This window comes from Anolis carolinensis, chromosome 1 (genome assembly GCF_035594765.1).
Source record: "Anolis carolinensis isolate JA03-04 chromosome 1, rAnoCar3.1.pri, whole genome shotgun sequence".
Taxonomy (NCBI): domain Eukaryota; kingdom Metazoa; phylum Chordata; class Lepidosauria; order Squamata; family Dactyloidae; genus Anolis; species Anolis carolinensis.
The window spans coordinates 316,534,515-316,551,614 of record NC_085841.1 but is presented as its reverse complement, the minus strand read 5'-3'; the positions used below and the strand labels follow the sequence as shown (position 1 = coordinate 316,551,614).

The 17,100-nt window shown below is 41.8% G+C and overlaps 1 protein-coding gene across 1 annotated transcript; it reads left to right on the top strand.

Annotated features, from left to right (window-relative positions):
• Window positions 1-1,927: 1,927 nt before the first annotated feature.
• grem1 (gremlin 1, DAN family BMP antagonist) lies at window positions 1,928-13,777 on the top strand. The gene is made up of 2 exons (XM_003214486.4): window positions 1,928-2,050; window positions 9,487-13,777. Exon 2 carries the CDS (start codon window positions 9,488-9,490, stop codon window positions 10,031-10,033), a length of 546 nt encoding a protein of 181 aa, XP_003214534.1. The 5' UTR covers window positions 1,928-2,050; window position 9,487; the 3' UTR covers window positions 10,034-13,777.
• Window positions 13,778-17,100: the final 3,323 nt, after the last annotated feature.

Genomic DNA, 17,100 nt, shown 5'->3' with positions numbered 1-17,100 from the left:
CCTTCAAGTCATTTCAGTGTTATGGTAACCCTATCATGGGGGTTTCTTGGCAAGACTTGTTCAGAGGAGGTTTGCTCTTTCCTTCCTCTGAGGCTGAGAGTGAACTATAGAATTAATGCAGTTTTACCCCACTTTAACTACAATGGCTCAAAGCTATGGTATCCTTGCATTTGTAGTTTGTGAGGCACCAGCAGAGAAAGCTAAAGACTTGGTTAAACTACAACTCCAATTTCACAGCATTGAGCCACAGTAGTAAAAGTGGTACCAAACAATATGAATTTTAAAGTGTTGATGCACTCTGAGAGAGTGTCACTTGCCCAAAGTCACCTGTGGCTTTCCATTTCCAAGCAGGGATTCCAACCCTGGTCTGCCAGAATTCTAGTCCAACACCTAAACCACTACACTCTGTTGACTCATCCCAATGACAACTCCCCAAAGGCCCAACCTGCATTGCATCACAGATGTTGCACTTCTCCCAAGTCTTAAGGAGAAAAAAAAATGATAGTTTTAATAATGGGTTGCTGTGAGTTTTCCGAGCTGTATGGCCATGATCCAGAAGCATTCTCCCCTGACGTTGGCAGGCATCTTCAGAGGTTGTGAGGTCTGTTGGAAACTAGGCAAGTGGGGTTTTTTTTTATATATCTGTGGAAAGTCCAGGTTGGGAGAAAGAACTCTTGTGGGTTTGTGGCAAGCGTGAATGTTGCAATTGATCACCTTTATTAGCATTTATTGGCCTTGCAGAGTCAAAGCCTGGCTGCTTCCTGCCTGGGGGAATCCTTTGTTGGGCGGTGTTAGTTGGCCCTGGATGTTTCTTGTCTGGAATTCCCCTGTTTTCAGAGTGTTGCTCTTCATTTACTGTCCTGATTTTAGAGGGTTTTTAAAAATACAGTAGAGTCTCACTTATCCAAGCTAAACCTGCGGCAGAAGCTTGGATAAGCGAATATCTTGGATAATAAGTAGGGATTAAGGAAAAGCCTATTAAACATCATATTAGGTTATGATTTTACAAATTAAGCACCAAAGCATAATATAATAATAATTTTATTCTTATACCCCGCCCCATCTCTCCGAAGGAAGCCAAACCCAGTCATGAACAGTATAAAACAAGCAATAAAACAAATCAAAGCATCATGTTATACAACAAATTTGACAGAAAATGTAGTTCAATATGCAGTAATGTTATGTTGTAATTACTGTATTTACGAATTTAGCACCAAAATATCACAATATATTGAAAACATTGACTACAAAAATGGCTTGGATAATCCAGAAGCTTGGATAAGTGAGACTCTACTGTACTGATAGCCAGATTTTGTACATTTTCATGAAGGTGATCAGTTGCAACATTCATACTTCAAAAGGAGGAGAGTTCTGTCTCCCACCCAGGCTTTCCACAGATATATAAACCCCACTTGCCTAGTTTCCAACTGAGGATGCCTGCCATAGATGTGGGCGAAACGTCTGGAGAGAATGCTTCTGGAACATGGAAATACAGCCTGCACAACTCACAGCAAGCCACTATAGAATTAATGCAGTTTGACACGACTTTACTTGCCATGGCTCAATGCTACGGAATCCTAGGAGTTTGTCCTTTGGTGGGGCACCAGCCCTCTTTGGCAGAGAAGGCGAAAGGCCTGGCCAAAGGGCAGCTCCCCTGATCCCACAGCCTTGAGCCCTGGCAGTTTAAAAGGGAGGCTAAATAGTGTGGAGACAGGGGTCTCTCCCGGGCCGCACCGAGGGGTGGAAGCGAGAGGCTTCCCGGATCCCTCCTCCTCCTCCTCCTCCTCCTCCTCGGGGGCCTGTCATCCTCCTTGGCGGAGTCTGCTGGAAGCCTCCGAGGGGGCGGTTTGGGAATCTGCAGCGAGCCAATGGGGAGGAGGGCCGCGCTCAGCTGGCCGGCGTTTAAATGGGGAGCCCGCCGCGGCAGCGCTTCCAATCCGGAGCAGGAGGCGGCGAAGTTGGCGAAGGCGGCGAGAGGCTCTCCCTCCGGCGCTTTCCATGGGCTAAACCCTCTCCCTCCCCAGCAGTGAAGCCTCCCTCGGCCCCGCAGGTGAGCCGCGCAGGGGCAGGAGTCGGGTCTCCCAGTCCAGACGACGGACAAGGGCAAACGCGGGGCTGGAGATAGGAGCGTTGGACTAAGTAACTAGGGCTGTCGAATGAATTAATTGCCACGCAAGCCTTGAGCCTTCTCTGCCAAGCAAAGAGCGCAGACGATGAATGAGTCTATAGCAGGCACGGGCAAACTTCGGCCCTCCAGGTGGACTTCAACTCCCGCAATTCCTAACAGCCGGTAGGCTGTTAGGAATTGCGGGAGTTGAAGTCCAAAACACCTGGAGGGCCGAAGTTTGCCCGTGCCTGTGGCTTTGAGCCATGAGCGTTAATTGCGTTAATTCTATCGTGTAAGCTCGGGATTGGATCCCCTCTTGGCCATAGGATCTCGCTTTGGGCAAGCCACACTCTCTCAGCCCCAGGAAGGCAAGATATGAATAAATCTTGCCAAGAGATAAGTCTCGCCTTCGGGTCGAGTCCCAGGCTGGATCTGCACTGCCATGTATCGTCCAGTATCTGATCCCAGATGCTTTGAACTGGATTATATGAGTGCAATGCTATCTAATCCAGTTCCATGCAGTTTTGTTTTGTTTTTTTCGTGTCACGATGCCACTTGAGAAAGTAGTGTGATAAAATGGGCCGTCTGCAAGGACGTTGCCCAGGGGACGCCGGATGTTTTGATTTTTTTTTTACCATCCCTGTGGGAGGCTTCTCTCAGGTCCCGGCTTGGGGAGCTGGAGCTGACAGAGGGAGCTCACCCGCTCTCCCCGGATTCGAACGGCCGACACAAGGGTTTAACCCAGGCATGGGCCAACTTCGGCCCTCCAGGTGTTTTGGACGACAACTCCCACAATTCCTACCAGCCCATGCCTGGGTTAAACCCTTGTGCCATCAAGCAGGTAATCTGGGATCAGAATTAGGATTATTTGGCAGTGCAGATGGGGCCCCTCTCGCTCAGCCTCCGAGGAAGGCGATGGCAAGGCCTTTCTGAACACACCTTGCCAGGAAAACCCAAAGACAGGCTGACCCTCAATCGGGAAAGGGCTTGAAGGCGCAGCTCACGAATTAGCTCCGGAGGATCTGGTTGAGCTTTACTCGGGATTAGATCTACTCCAGAATGAGTAAACCGGGACCCGTTTTTTAAACTGCTTCTTTCAAAAGTTCCGTTCATGTTTCTGTGGTTGATAATATTGCTTGACGTGGGTGGCGGGAGGCACCACCCGCCTCGGATCCCGCTTGGGAAGCCCGTGAGATCTTCTGGCGCTCTCCGGACCCCATCTACAGTGCTTGAAACTGTATCACCCGGTCAGTGTGTTGGGACTTTTGCCTCGCCTTGAATCGTGAGCTCCACGCGGCTGTTAAACTGTCCGGGCGGGATTAACCCGCCTTTTCCACGCCCGAAGGCGTTGCTGTGGGCTCCTTTTCAACCGATGCAATGGTTGAGGCATCTTCAGGCAGCACCAAGGCGAAGGAAGGAAGCGCCACTGTTGCAAACCCTCTCCCGCTTTAAATGCAAGCTGTTAGTTTTGCTGATGGCCATAAGCGAACCTAGGCAGAATTTGTTCAGAGCTGGGTTTGCTTTTGTCTTTCCCTGGGGCTGAGACAGTGTGACTTGCCCAAGGCCACTCAGAGAGTTTCTATGGCTGAAGAGGGATTCGAACCCTGAACACCGATTCTCAAAGCGCTGCGCCGCTCCGGCGCTCAGCCTGGTGCAAATTAGGTTGGATCTCTACACTGACACCAGTAGACCATAGAATACTGTTCAAACTGCATTGTATGGCCGTGTAGATCCAGCCTCTGTCCTTCCTAAAGCAGATTAGGGGCCCTTTCACACAGCTCTATATCCCAGAATATCAAGGCAGGAAATCCCACAATATCTGTTTTGAATTGGGTTATCTGAGTCCACACTGTGCGATTTTCTGCCTTAATATTCTGGGATATAGGGCTGTGTGGAAGGGCCCAAGAGCCCCTTCCACATATGTGAATAAAATCCCACATTATCTGCTTTGAACTGGAATATATGGCAGTGTGGACTCAGATAACCCAGTTCAAAGCAGATATTGTGGATTTTCTGCCTTAATATTATGGGTTATATGGCCTTGTGGAAGGGCCCTCAGATAATCCAGTTCAAAGATGATAATGATGAATATCTGTACTTTGATAATCTGCAATGTAGAATGGGCCAAGGACTGGGTCTATACTGCCCTATATCCCAGTATTGCGTTAATTCTATCGTGTAAACTCGGGATTGGATCCCCTTTTGGCCATAGGATCTCGCTTTGGGCAAGCCACACTCTCTCAGATTCTCAGATTCTCTACTTATCTCAGATTATCTGGCAGTGTAGACATATAATCCAGTTCAAAATTGATAATCTGGGATCCGATCCTGGGATATAGGGCAGCGTAGATCCAGCCTAGGGGTGCACTAACACTATAGAATCAGTGCACTTTGACACGGCTTAATAATATGGGATCCTAGAATTTTTGAGTTTGTTGAGGCAGCAACTCTCTTTGGAAGAGAAGGCTAAAGACCTTGAGAAGCTAAAACTCCTGGGATTCCATAGCTTTGAGCCATGGCAGTTAAGGTGGTGGGGTCAAACTGTATTCCTTCTGTAGTGTTGATGCTGGAGTCAGGACCATAGCCAGAAAAAATGGAGAGGGGGTTGAAACTTTTTTTTAATCTGATCATGAAGAGTTGTACCATAATGCAAAATAATTTAGAAATCAGGCTCCATCGATAAACTTCAGTGGACACTGGGGGATTTGGTTAATCAGTTAAAATTCGTGAGTAAACCAGTTTTTAAAAATAAAAATAAAAAAATCTGAAACATTTTTGGGGGGGGGGGGGGTTGAACCCCTAAACCCTCCCCTACTTGGCTGCAGCCTGGCTGGAGTCATTCACTACCAGGCCTCGGTTGGGGGTACATTGGAAATCAGAACATCCAATAGTAATTCTTCTCTGCAGCTTTTCATTCTGTGATCCTAGAAAGTTCCTCTACAAAAAGAAAAAGTTTCAGACAAGTATTCCTATTGGATGTTCGGATTTCTCATTTGTCCCCAACTCCTTGGAGGGCGGAGCATCCAATGTTCATTCCTTGCTCTTTTTTTCTGCCTTTTTTTTCTCTTCCATGTTTTGGGATCAGATGTGTGTTCATGAGCTGACTTCCTTGCTTTTAATGATGATGCCGGCCAAAACAATTGTTTTTTTTTTTCCTCAGAAGAGGAAAATCCAGAGAGACAGACCCACCTAGGCTGGATCTACACTGCCATATAATCCAAATTATCAAAGCAGACAATCCATATTATCTGCTTTGAACTGGATTATATGAGTCCCCACTGCCATATAATCCAGTTCAAAGCAAACAATTTAGATTTTATATGGCAGTGTAGATTCAGTTCTAGCAAATGCTTCCGCCAATGCTGTGCCTCCTTGGGTGCATCTACGCTGTCTAATTAATGTGGTTTGACACCACATTAACTGCCATGGCTCAATGTTATGGAATCTTTGGATTTTGTAATTAGGCGAGGCACCAGCACCCTTTGGCAGAGAAGGGTAAATATCTTACAAAACTACAGCTCCCACGATTCCATAGCATTGGGACATGTCATTTGGAAGTGGTGTTAAACTGCATTAATTTGACAGTGCAAACGCACCCGTATGTCGCATGGCATTTTAAAAAGGAATTGTTGCCGGGTGTCACCATAGAAAAGGTTAATGAGTGGAGATTTCTCCACAACATGGCAATCCTAACAGGTTGAAAGTGTATGTTTAAAAAAGGAAGAAATCAATGCAGAGTTGTAAATCCACACATTACTATTCCAGCCATTTTGGTAATCCTGTCCATCACCAGAAAATATCTGAATTTAAATTTCTAGAATACTTATCAAATGGGCAGGAAAATGTCTTAAAACCAATTTGATGTAGGATTACAAATACTTTGGGTGAGTTGCTGTGAGTTTTTCAGGCTATATGCCCATGTTCCAGAAGCACTCTCTCCTGACTTGCCTGCATCTATGACAGGCATCCTCAAGAGGTAGCGAGGTCTGTTGGGAATTAGGCAAGTGGGGTTTATCTATCTGTGAAAAATCCAGGTTGGGAGAAACAACACTTGTCTGCCTGAGGCAAGTGTGAATGTTGTAATTGGCCAGCTTGATTAGCATTGAATAGCCTGGCAGCTCCAAAGTCTTCTCTGGTTGAGTCAGTCTGCATGAAAATGAACAAAATCTGGCTACCAGTATTAAAAAGCTCTAAAATCATGAAAGTAAATAAAGAACACAGAAGACAGGGGAATTACAGACAAGAAACAATCAGGGCCAGCTAACACATCCCAACAAAGGATTATCTCAGGCAAGAAGCAGCCAGGCTTTGAAGCTGCAAAACCATTAAATGCTAATCAAGCTGGCCATTTGCAACATTCACACTTGCCTCAAACAGACAAAAGTTCTTTCTCCCAACCTGGACTTTCCACAGATATATAAACCCCACTTGCCTAGTTTTCAACAGACTTCACAGCCTCTGAGGATGCCTGCCATAGATGTAGGTGAAACGTCAGGAGAGAGTGCTTCTGGAACATGGCCATGCAGCCCAGAAAACTCACAGCAACCCAGTCAATCTGACCATGAAAGCCTTAAACAACATTACTTTGAGATGGTTTTTAGTACTGATTCATAGTGACTTGCAGAAGGCATAGGAACAGGTGGGAATCATTCAGTTTATTTAAGAATAACTATGTGTCAATTTGTCTCTACTGAAAGTCCCATTTCAATGCATAACTGCTTAAAATGTCCTGATAGGTAAGCCAAAGAGAAAGGCTCATTAGCCATGGATCTATTCTCATTTATTTTATCTACTTTATTTTATTATCCCATCTTTTTTCTAATACAGGCTCCTTGATAAAGGAAAACATGGCAGACGAGTGTTGCAAGAAGTGCAAAAATACCTCTTTCTAACATGTAACTTTAAAAGAGAGGGAAGAGGCATGGAAAGGCGTCTTCCATCTTTGCATTCCACTCATGTTTCATTAGATAGAGTTTAACCATGGGGGGGGGGGGGGGGACCAAAAGTCCCATTTGTTTGAAAACCTCAACAATGGATTTGAGATTCAATATTGAAGCAATTACTCTCAAACCCAGTTGCATTTTGTTATTTGTTCTGGGTATGCACAATAGAAGGACTAAACCACGTCTGCTGGTGAGTCTTCTTTTCTAAGAAATTCTGACACTGATCTAAATCAACACTTCAAACAGGGTTTCCCAACTTCACTGTGTATCTATCCACCCAAGAGACCCGTCTCTGGTCAACTTTGATCTCTGTTGATCTTCTGTTCAAATAAGCAGTGCTTTGAAATGAGTCTAAAATAGACAAAATGCGGAAATTAAATGTTAAAAGAAACATGTTTAACTAATTTGAAGGTTGTAGGCTAAACTGACCAGCCAAGAAAGGAAAAATTAGTGACTCTCGAACTAGTGTTCAGTGTTGCTTTTTCGTCTGAATTTCTTGACACTTTGTATTTTGGCTTGAACTTGGAAAATTAAAATAATGAGTCTGAATCGTTTTGGAAATTACTATTATAACAGTCCTTGTATGTGTTGTCATTAGCAAGTGACCTGATGTTAACAATCATTTGCTATCAATTTCAATCATGGGCAACTCATCTGCTCAAACTAATAGACTAAAAAGGAATACTTGTTTTGTGCACACATCTTTCTTCCAGATAAGCTTTCCAGTAGTTGAAATAATGATCTCTCATCAACCAACCAATGGTTCAATGTTATACTCATCACTGATTCTTGTTAGAGTCAAATGATATGCACTTTGGCCCCATTTCACTAGATTTACACCAGATGATACCAATTAAGCACTTGGGTTAAACAGTTTCCTTAGGATATTGATGGAATCCTTGAGTTGTATCACTATAAGAATCTGGAAGTAGTACTATCTTAAACTAATTACTTTTTGGGCCAGGAAGGATGTAACAAAGTTAGAAATGCAATATAAGATGTATAAGCAATGTTACTTTAATTGTGCACTGAGTAACAATTTGCAGTTATTTTTCAGAAGTTACGTTAAGAGACATTTTGTCTGTATTTTCAAGTTTTAGGCAATTCTCTCAATAATTCTACTTTTTACCTTCCAAAAATGTAAATGAAGTAATGGAAAAGTAATGAACAGGGCAGCAGGTAATGTAACATGTATAAGTTGAGGGCAGGTTGGGGCCAGAATTGTGGATTTTGCTTTGACATATGGATAAATTGAGGACATGTAACAAACAAGTTTTTTCCTTTCCTTTAAAAATGCTTAAAGATAATGTTAAAGGGGGAGGGTTAAATTGTATTCCTGACCTTAAAATGTCTACTTCTAGACTAATAAAGGTAAAGGTTTTTCCCTGACATTAAGTCTAGTCGTGTCCGACTCTGGGGTTGGTACTCATCTCCATGTCTAAGCTGAAGAGCCATGTGGCATGACTGCAAGGAGCGCCATTACCTTCCTGCTGCAGCGGTATCTATTGATCTACTCACATTTGCATGTTTTAGAACTGCTAAGTTGACAGAAGCTGGGGTTAACAGCAGGAGCTCACCCCCGCTCCCCAGATGTCAACCGCCTACCTTTAAGCCAGCAAGTTCAGCAGCTCAGTAGTTTAATCTGCTGCATCACTGGGGGCTCCAGACAAATACAGATAACGAAATGAATGCAAGTGAGGAAAAAGAATGAGACTGCAGCCTGTGAAAAAAGAGGGAGAAGAGCAAGGAATCAACCTGCCTCTATTCAGGACTGAATATGAAATGACAGGAGGATGAGGGGAAATGGGTGCAGCATTCCCTCCTTCCTCACCTTCTTTTTTGGTTTGAATGAAGTTTATCAGCAATGTAGTGGCGCTATTTTGGGCTCTTGAGGTGGAATGAAGTGGTGGCCACCATTTTTAATAAGGGCTTTCTGCATGAGCTTTTCTTCAGGCACTGGTAGTCATTTTAATAAGGACATATAGAAAGTCTAATTAAAATGACATTGACTAGTACCTGTGATGCAAAACGTTTTTTTTATTTTTCTTGTAGAAATTATATTCATGGGATGCAATAAAAATAGCATTTCTCTCATTGGTACAAATGTATGCTAGTATCTTAACCTGCTCATTATACTGCATGGTTTCAGTCCAGATTTTAGGCATTGTGTGATGTACAGTGAAGAAGTTACTGTAGGGAGTTTTATTTATTTATTTATTTATTTGCTACATTTATATGCCGCCCTCCTCACCCCAAAGGGGACTCAGAGTGGCTTACAAATTACATTCACATACAATACATTATATTATTAGCATAGTACAATACTAGCATTAAATTACTATATTGTACTATATCATGACACTGTAATATTATTTTAGGACTTACCGTTTGTCTTACGGCATGTGAAATTGACTGTATTCCCTTCCAAACCCTTAGGATGGCACGCAGTGTTTCGGCTGTTGGTGTTCTTCTTCTGTTTGGGCTTCTCCTCCCCGCCACAGAGAATAAGAGGAATCGTGGGTCGCAAGGTGCTATCCCTCCTCCAGACAAAGCTCAACCCAATGATTCAGAACAGACACAGCAGTCTCAGCCACAGCCTGGCTCCAGGCCCCCAGGCAAGAGAATCAAGCCATCCAAGGATGAGGTCCTGGGGTCAAGCCAAGAAGCTCTGCATGTCACCGAGAGAAGATACCTGAAACGGGACTGGTGTAAAACACAGCCACTTAAGCAAACCATCAACGAGGAAGGCTGCAATAGCCAAACCATTATTAACAGGTTCTGTTATGGCCAGTGCAATTCCTTCTACATCCCGAGGCACGTCCAGAAAGAGGAAGGTGCTTTCCAGTCCTGTTCCTTCTGCAAACCAAAGAAAGTCACCACCATGTTAGTTACTCTGAACTGTCCAGAGCTTCAGCCCCCCAGAAAAAGAAAAAGGATCACACGAGTTAAAGAATGTCGCTGTATATCTATAGACTTGGATTGAGAAGCAGCCATATATATTCCATGGCGTCTGCCATCAGTGCCTCAACCTGCTTACATATCTCTAGGCAGGACACTAATCAAAGAGAACGGCAGCAAACAATGTACACTCTTTAGGTGGAAATGTGAACTTCCGCTATGAATGTGAGATGCATGCATGTGAAATCACACAGCCACTTGGAGTGCAAGTTGTCACTTCTTCAACTGTAGCCTTTTCCCTAGGTTCAGTATCTCACTTTTTCACCATTATGTTGGCCTTCCTGTACTGTGATTGCCATCTTTCACTATAATCTATGCCATGGACTCTCCCCATTACCTATTTTAAGTGTGTTGTAGCCAAAGGGCTCAACCATACTTGAGGATTTCCAATTTTATTTGTTTTGATTGTACCTGCATATTCAGAGGTTTATATCCAGTTCTTCCTTCCTTCGATCTTTTGCCGCCACCACTCTCAGGCTGGAGTTACACTGCCCTATATTCCAGGATCTGATCCCAGATTATCTGACAGTGTAGACTCATATAATCCAGTTCAAAGCAGATAATCTGACATCAGTTCCTGGGATAGAGGACAGTGTAGACCCAGCCTCATACAACATTTTAGAAATTAATTTTTTACCAATTTTCAATGAGTCGTGTTATTATTATTATTTGTGAGTTATAATCAGAGGCTAAAGTGCTTTAACAATACTATACTACGTAAGTATTGAGATCATTTTGTTTTAATGCTAACATTCCTATTTCCCTAGAAAGAGTCTTGGAAACAATAGCTGTTTTGACCTGACAGCTATCTTTACTGGCTCTGAGAGAGTAAAAGACATAGCAAGAAACCGATACATTTCTTTTTGGAATTACTTGGTTAATTTAAACTGGCCTGGGTAATGGGAATAAAATGTCCTGAAATTCCCCGGAAAAACTTTTGGTGAGGAAAACCTCATATGGATTTCCAAAATAAAACTTGTTTCTACAGGAACTAACCCTGGGATTTCCTGAGACATCTTTAGGCACCCTGTGAGTGCATATACTGTATATGCACACTGGCTCACACTATGCAACTAAATAAATTAACAAAGCATAATGTTTAAGCAATAATAAGTGAGTCCAAAAAGTGTGAGTGTCCGGCTGGGAGTGTCCGGCTTCTCTTATTACAAATTTGCAGCAAATTATCAATTTGGGGGGGAGGGGGAGAGAGTTGTATAATAAAAGTTTGTTTAAAGAAATCCATCTCACATTTTAGTGTGAAGAAGTACCCAAAAGATTGTTGCCATGTTGATTTCCTAGTTATGCCCATACTCCATAACATTTAGACATTTTGCATTAATAAGTAATAGGGACAGACAATACGGACTCAGATTCTCGCCTTTATCAGCCATGACAAGACATGATGGAAGTTGCAGTCAAACAACATCTGGTGGGTCACAGACTTCCCTAAAAATAGTCAGTTTGGGTATGATCCATGCAAGAATGGTGCCTACTGCTTGGACATTTTTAGGGAAGCCAAGTGGCTTTTAGGGTCAACATTGCAGCTTCTGTCCTGCACAGTAATGTTGCCATAGCCTTTTGCATGGATTGAAGAGAAGAGCACCTGTGATGAATGCTTGAAGCCATTTTCTGTCAAGCTTTCAAAGGGAACATAATGTAGAGCACAACCATTGGCCCGGTTGTTGGACTCTTAACTCCTATCAATGTCATCCAATTAGCACAACCATACGTTAGGGATGATGTAAGCTGTTGCACAGCAACATGTGAAATGCCACTAATCTGCTGCCTCATTCATATATATATATATCAAACATGAAATATATTTTAATTTCTCAAACACTGTTTCTTAGTGGAAAGAGGAAGATAACACTGTTTATTTCATTTGTGGGATGCACTCTAAGCAATTTGCTGTCTCATACTTTGTACCTTCTCCCCATGTTTTATAATATAGCCACCCTTCTCACCCCACAGCTCCTCTTTCCATCTATTCAGGGATCAAAATTTGGAATTGGCAACTACTTATGGCTTTGCTGGCTACACATTGGCATTTTGATTGTAAGAACTTGAAAAATCTAACAATGACATAGCTTTGTGGTGACATTCTGCTGCTTTATATTGTTGAAGTCCACAAACAGATAGTTCAGCCAAAATTCATATATGATATGCCCAAGAGACCATCTTTCTTATACCTTTCTGGTTCATTTTACAAGACTGTAGATTATTTGTGCTGAAAATGAAGAAACCACTAAAGAACAAAGATAGGAGGAAGGGAGAAGGAGAAAATGAACATGGCACCACTTTTTAAACTAACTGCTTTTTATGGATGTAAATATGATTATAAAAGTAAGTGACAAATAAAAATCAGCTAGTTTTGAAGATGTCATATTCAATTTTTTCCTCCTCATCCCTGCCTCCTTTTTATGCTGAGAGACTAACATTGCTACCTTGAGAAACAAGAAAGAACATGCTGACCTAATAGATTCAACCCGGGGAGAGTGCGGATGAGATCCCTCTATCAGCTCCAGCTCCATGCGGGGACATGAGGGAAGCCTCCCACAAGGATGGTAAAAACATCAAAAACATCTGTGCGTCCCCTGAGCAAAATCCTTGTAGATGGCCAATTCTCTCACACCAGAAGTGACTTGCAGTTTCTCAAGTCTCTCCTGACATACATAAAAAAATAGATTCACTGAGAAGACTGTAAAAAAAAGTTACTTTTTGGACTGTAGTTCACATTATCCTCCAGTAAGTACGACCATGACAGTGTTGATTAGAGATTCTGGAAACTGCAATCTGAAAGAAAGAAATAATAAATTTTTGCTAAATTCTGCTTAGAGCCAGCTGATGTTGGACAGTAAATATGCTCCAGTAATAATCCATACATCACAAGTAAGAGCTGTATCCTTCCAAACGCATGAAAAAGCTCAATCCTAAATGGGCCTTGACATGCATTATGATGCATATCTGAATATTTATCAGCATCATTTATGGGTGCCAAAGCATTTTTCCTAATGCAAGTCAGACATTGAATTGGACTGAATGTATTTATTGCACACTTACTGACGTAGTCTGTAGTCGTAACAATTCAAATCTATCCATATTACTAAGGTTACCCATGGTATCATTCTATCTAGATGTCAGATTTCTTTTCTTTGTAGGTTATTATTTTAAAGCCTGAATTCTGAGGTACAGGAGATAATTTCCACTGTGTGGAATGTGAATAGTTAAGCCAAAATATATTTAATGGTGTTGTCAGTTTCACAGGATTTCAGTGGTTTCCTGTATTTCCCAATTTATATTTGGGCAATGAGACACCTTTTTCTTTTTGAAGTGTTGGGGATATTTATGCTATTATCTCTCTTTATATTTGCTATGTGGTGCAACCCTTCCCCCAGGCTTTTTTATATTCAATATTTTGAAACAAGCTTGTTAAGAATTTGAGGCAAATAAGTAAGGGGGAATTAGTTGTCTATGTAAGAAGAAAAACCACAGAAGAATTTTCAGACGAAAGGTGCAGATTTTATACCAAGGCTGATTACTAATCAATTTTTCTCCTGTATAAAGCAAAACAAAAATATGTGCAAAGGGTTCAAAGAGAGCATATAAATTTGATTTTTTTCAAAATGCAAAAAATGCTAAACAGTTGTGTTTTCCTGTATCATTTTACAAAGCAAAAGTCCGTTTCAAAGCAGTACTTCGTTTTTGTTATTTCTCAACAAGTTGTATGTTCATATATTCATAACAGAGAAATAAAACAACTTCCAGCTTATCTGTATTTCTCTCACATTTGTTTTGATTTGCAGATATCACCTTAAGGGAAAAAAGATGTTAGAATCTGATTCAAAATGAATAAATACAGATTAAATATAGCTGGATCTCATGTCTGATTGAATAATTCTAGCCCTACTTCACAAGCCAATAATAGTGTTTCTAAAATAGAAATGTGGAATCTTTGTCTTCCAGATGTTTTGAACTGCCACTCCCATAATCCTTCACCACTTTATGCATTTCTAAGAACAGAAGCCTTGTTCTTTTAATCATCTGGTGAACCAGTGTTCCCCAGCAAGTTGCTGGGAAAAATGGAGTGCCTGGAGAGAGGCTATGTGAATGCAACATTCATGTTTGTGGGACTAAACTGGGACAATATATTTCAAATAATTCCAGCAACTGGTTGCATAGAAATCCTGTCTTGTGTTGAAGGATTTTGCCCAGGCTGTGATAGAACTAGGGAGGGAGTGCTATTTCACATATGGATCACCTTTTGCTCAAGCAGAATAAGTGGGTTGGCAAGTAAGGCATGCAGGTCTGGAGTCCAAGCCTTCAATAATACATAGACAAAAGCCAATGGCTTTTATTATGTTCAGAACATAATAGAAAGCCACTTAACACATGGTCTGATGTTATCAAAATCATGTTGCATGGCATCATTTATAAGCAATTGATATCAACTAGTTTGTAAGAAGATATGGTTAAAGACCATCACAGATACCTTTTCAGCTATGAGCAGCATGTACTCCTCTTGTGAGTGCTATAGAGACTTTTTGGAATCGTGGTTTTGTGGTTTGAAGATATTTATTAATGTCAAAGCTCATTAAACTCCTTACTTTAGAAACACCTTGAAAGGTTAAGTCTAAATTGAAGTGTAGCTTTCTTCTCATCCTTGCATACAGAAGTCTGTCTAATCAATCCTATTTGCATTTTGATTCCTTGTGGAGGAGGTATTTCAAACAACTTTCTTTTCATGTAAAATTATATAGCATCTTCTAGTGGCTTTATTACTAACATATTTGCTCAAGTATAATGTGCCACTGAATATAATGCACACTCAGTTTTTAAGGTGTGCATTACAAAAAAACGTATTTGCTGTCAAATATAATATGAGGTGGTGGTTGTCACAAAAAAGCTGGTGGGAAGCCCTGTCCCTCCATCAGATCTGGTAGGAAGTCAGTAGTGGCTATGAAAAGGCTGGTGGGAAGTTGTGCCCTCCGTCTGACCTTCCCACCAGCCTTTACACAGCCACCGCTGACCCATCTTGGTGGTCTTGGTGGGAAGCTGTGCTGCTCTAGTGTCTAGTGACCTAACTATTGAATCTAATGCACACCTCAATTTTAACAATGTTATTTAGCCCAAAAAAGTGTGTGTTAGACTTGAATCAATATGGTATATGGCCTAGCTTGACTGTGGCATTACTCCATTCAACAAAAGTGTGTCCCTTTTGCCTGACACACATGAAGTGGTTCTGCACATTCGAAAGGACCATGCTGGTGTGCCCACTCCAAAGTCATGCAACTCCTTGAATGTCTTCTCACTGCCATATGAGGACACCAGGGAAGACCAATTGAATATGGGAGTAACTTTAATCCAGATTCCTGGTTGTACAAGGTTCCAGTTTACATAGGATTCGGTGTATGTTGCCATCTTCAGCTGAGATATTTCATCCCTAACTTGAGTGTGAGATGAGGAGCAGCTCCACAACAGGGATGGGACTATCATATTTGTTTCTCTGTGTGGATCCCCTTCACACACACACACAGAGTTTGAAAATAGGCAAGAGCCACCATGTGATGCCTCATGGGCCATGTAGTCCTGTTCCTAGTGCCATCGAGGCAGATGAAGACGAAAACATGGGGTTTTCGCCGGTTCAACAAGAGCCGGAGTCTTTTCACCTGCCGGATGTTGATGTTTGTACCCAAGAATTCAGTAAAACAGACCTTGGACATTCCTCGCCTCCGTTCTCTAGGAGAGAATCCTATTGTGCTGACAGAGGAGTCAGGGAACAGAATCGCAGGAGTTTACGAATTGCTGCCAAACAACAGGCTGATTAGACCTGCTTCCCTTGGGAAATTCTAAGGAGTCTTGCATCTGGACAAAGTTGGGTTTCACTTCCCGTTCTCTAGGGAAAGAGGTTGTTGGCGGGAAAACGAGACCCAATATAGGTGCCTGACGCGGGAGAATCTTTGCGGAGTCAACAGAGCAGCTTCAGGAGTAAGATCGTGTGTGGACTTCGTAACCCCAGTTCCTTGCTTCCCGGATTAAGTATTCAAGAATTGCCTCGCCTTGCTTTTAACCACGGACCTTGTTCTAAGAATCACTGTTTGCCTTGTATCCAGCCTTGTATCCAGCCTTGTATCCAGCCTTGTTTCCAGCCTTGTTGTCAAGCTACCTAGGACTCCTGAGACTCAGACATTTCCCCACACTATTGCTTGGCAATAGTGTGTGTTTCGGTATTGGATAAAAACTTTGAACTCTAATATCATTTATTGGACAATACATTTTTGGACTATATTTGACCTCATTTGAAAGGTCTGCTTCTGAACTATATTCTTCACTTGTTTTATTGCTTTTATACATTTCCTTAATAAAGATATTAGATAGAGATTAGCCTCCGTGTTTGGTTCTTGGTGCCCTGCTGCCAGGGGTCTGACACACCACTAATTTCTCTTTGAATTCAATGGGACAGAAAAGAGGGCTTCAAGTTTAATAATAATAATAATAATAATAATAATAATAATAATAAAATAACTTTATTTTTATACCCTGCCCCATCTCCCCGAAGGGACTCGGGCGGCTTACATGGGGCTCGGGGCGGCTTACACAGGTCTAGTGTAGTGCTGTTTCTGTCATCCTCCACACATGGAGAATGAATTTTTGAATTGGAGAGACCTGTCAAAAATAAGTATTCCATATCACATGAAAATATTGTAATGAATGTAGAAGCAAAGTGAAGAGAAAAAAGCTGGGGCATTAATAGGTGAGGAGCAGGTGCAGGCTACTCTTCATCGTGTATAGAGTTTTAAGTTCAGTTAGTTGAATTTGCAAACTGATAGGATCTGTGGGCTTTGACAAGGCTCCATACAATCAAACATCTGTGCTTATGGCTAGATTCTCAAATAAAGTTTGACTTTGTTGGGAAAGGCGGGAAAGGCAATGACTTTTTAATTGCTGCTTGATTGCACTTTCATTATTTTCCATCTTATTGGAAACAATATTTATACTATGTCTTTTAAATAATTGTAAGAAGATGTGAAAGACAAATATATGCTGACATGAAAGGAGAATGGTTTGATTAAGAGTAAAACAGAAACATTTCTA

Bases quoted from the DNA above. Each gene is read 5' to 3' on its own strand.
- grem1 (XM_003214486.4), top strand. From the start codon at position 9,488: ATGGCACGCAGTGTTTCGGCTGTTGGTGTTCTTCTTCTGTTTGGGCTT.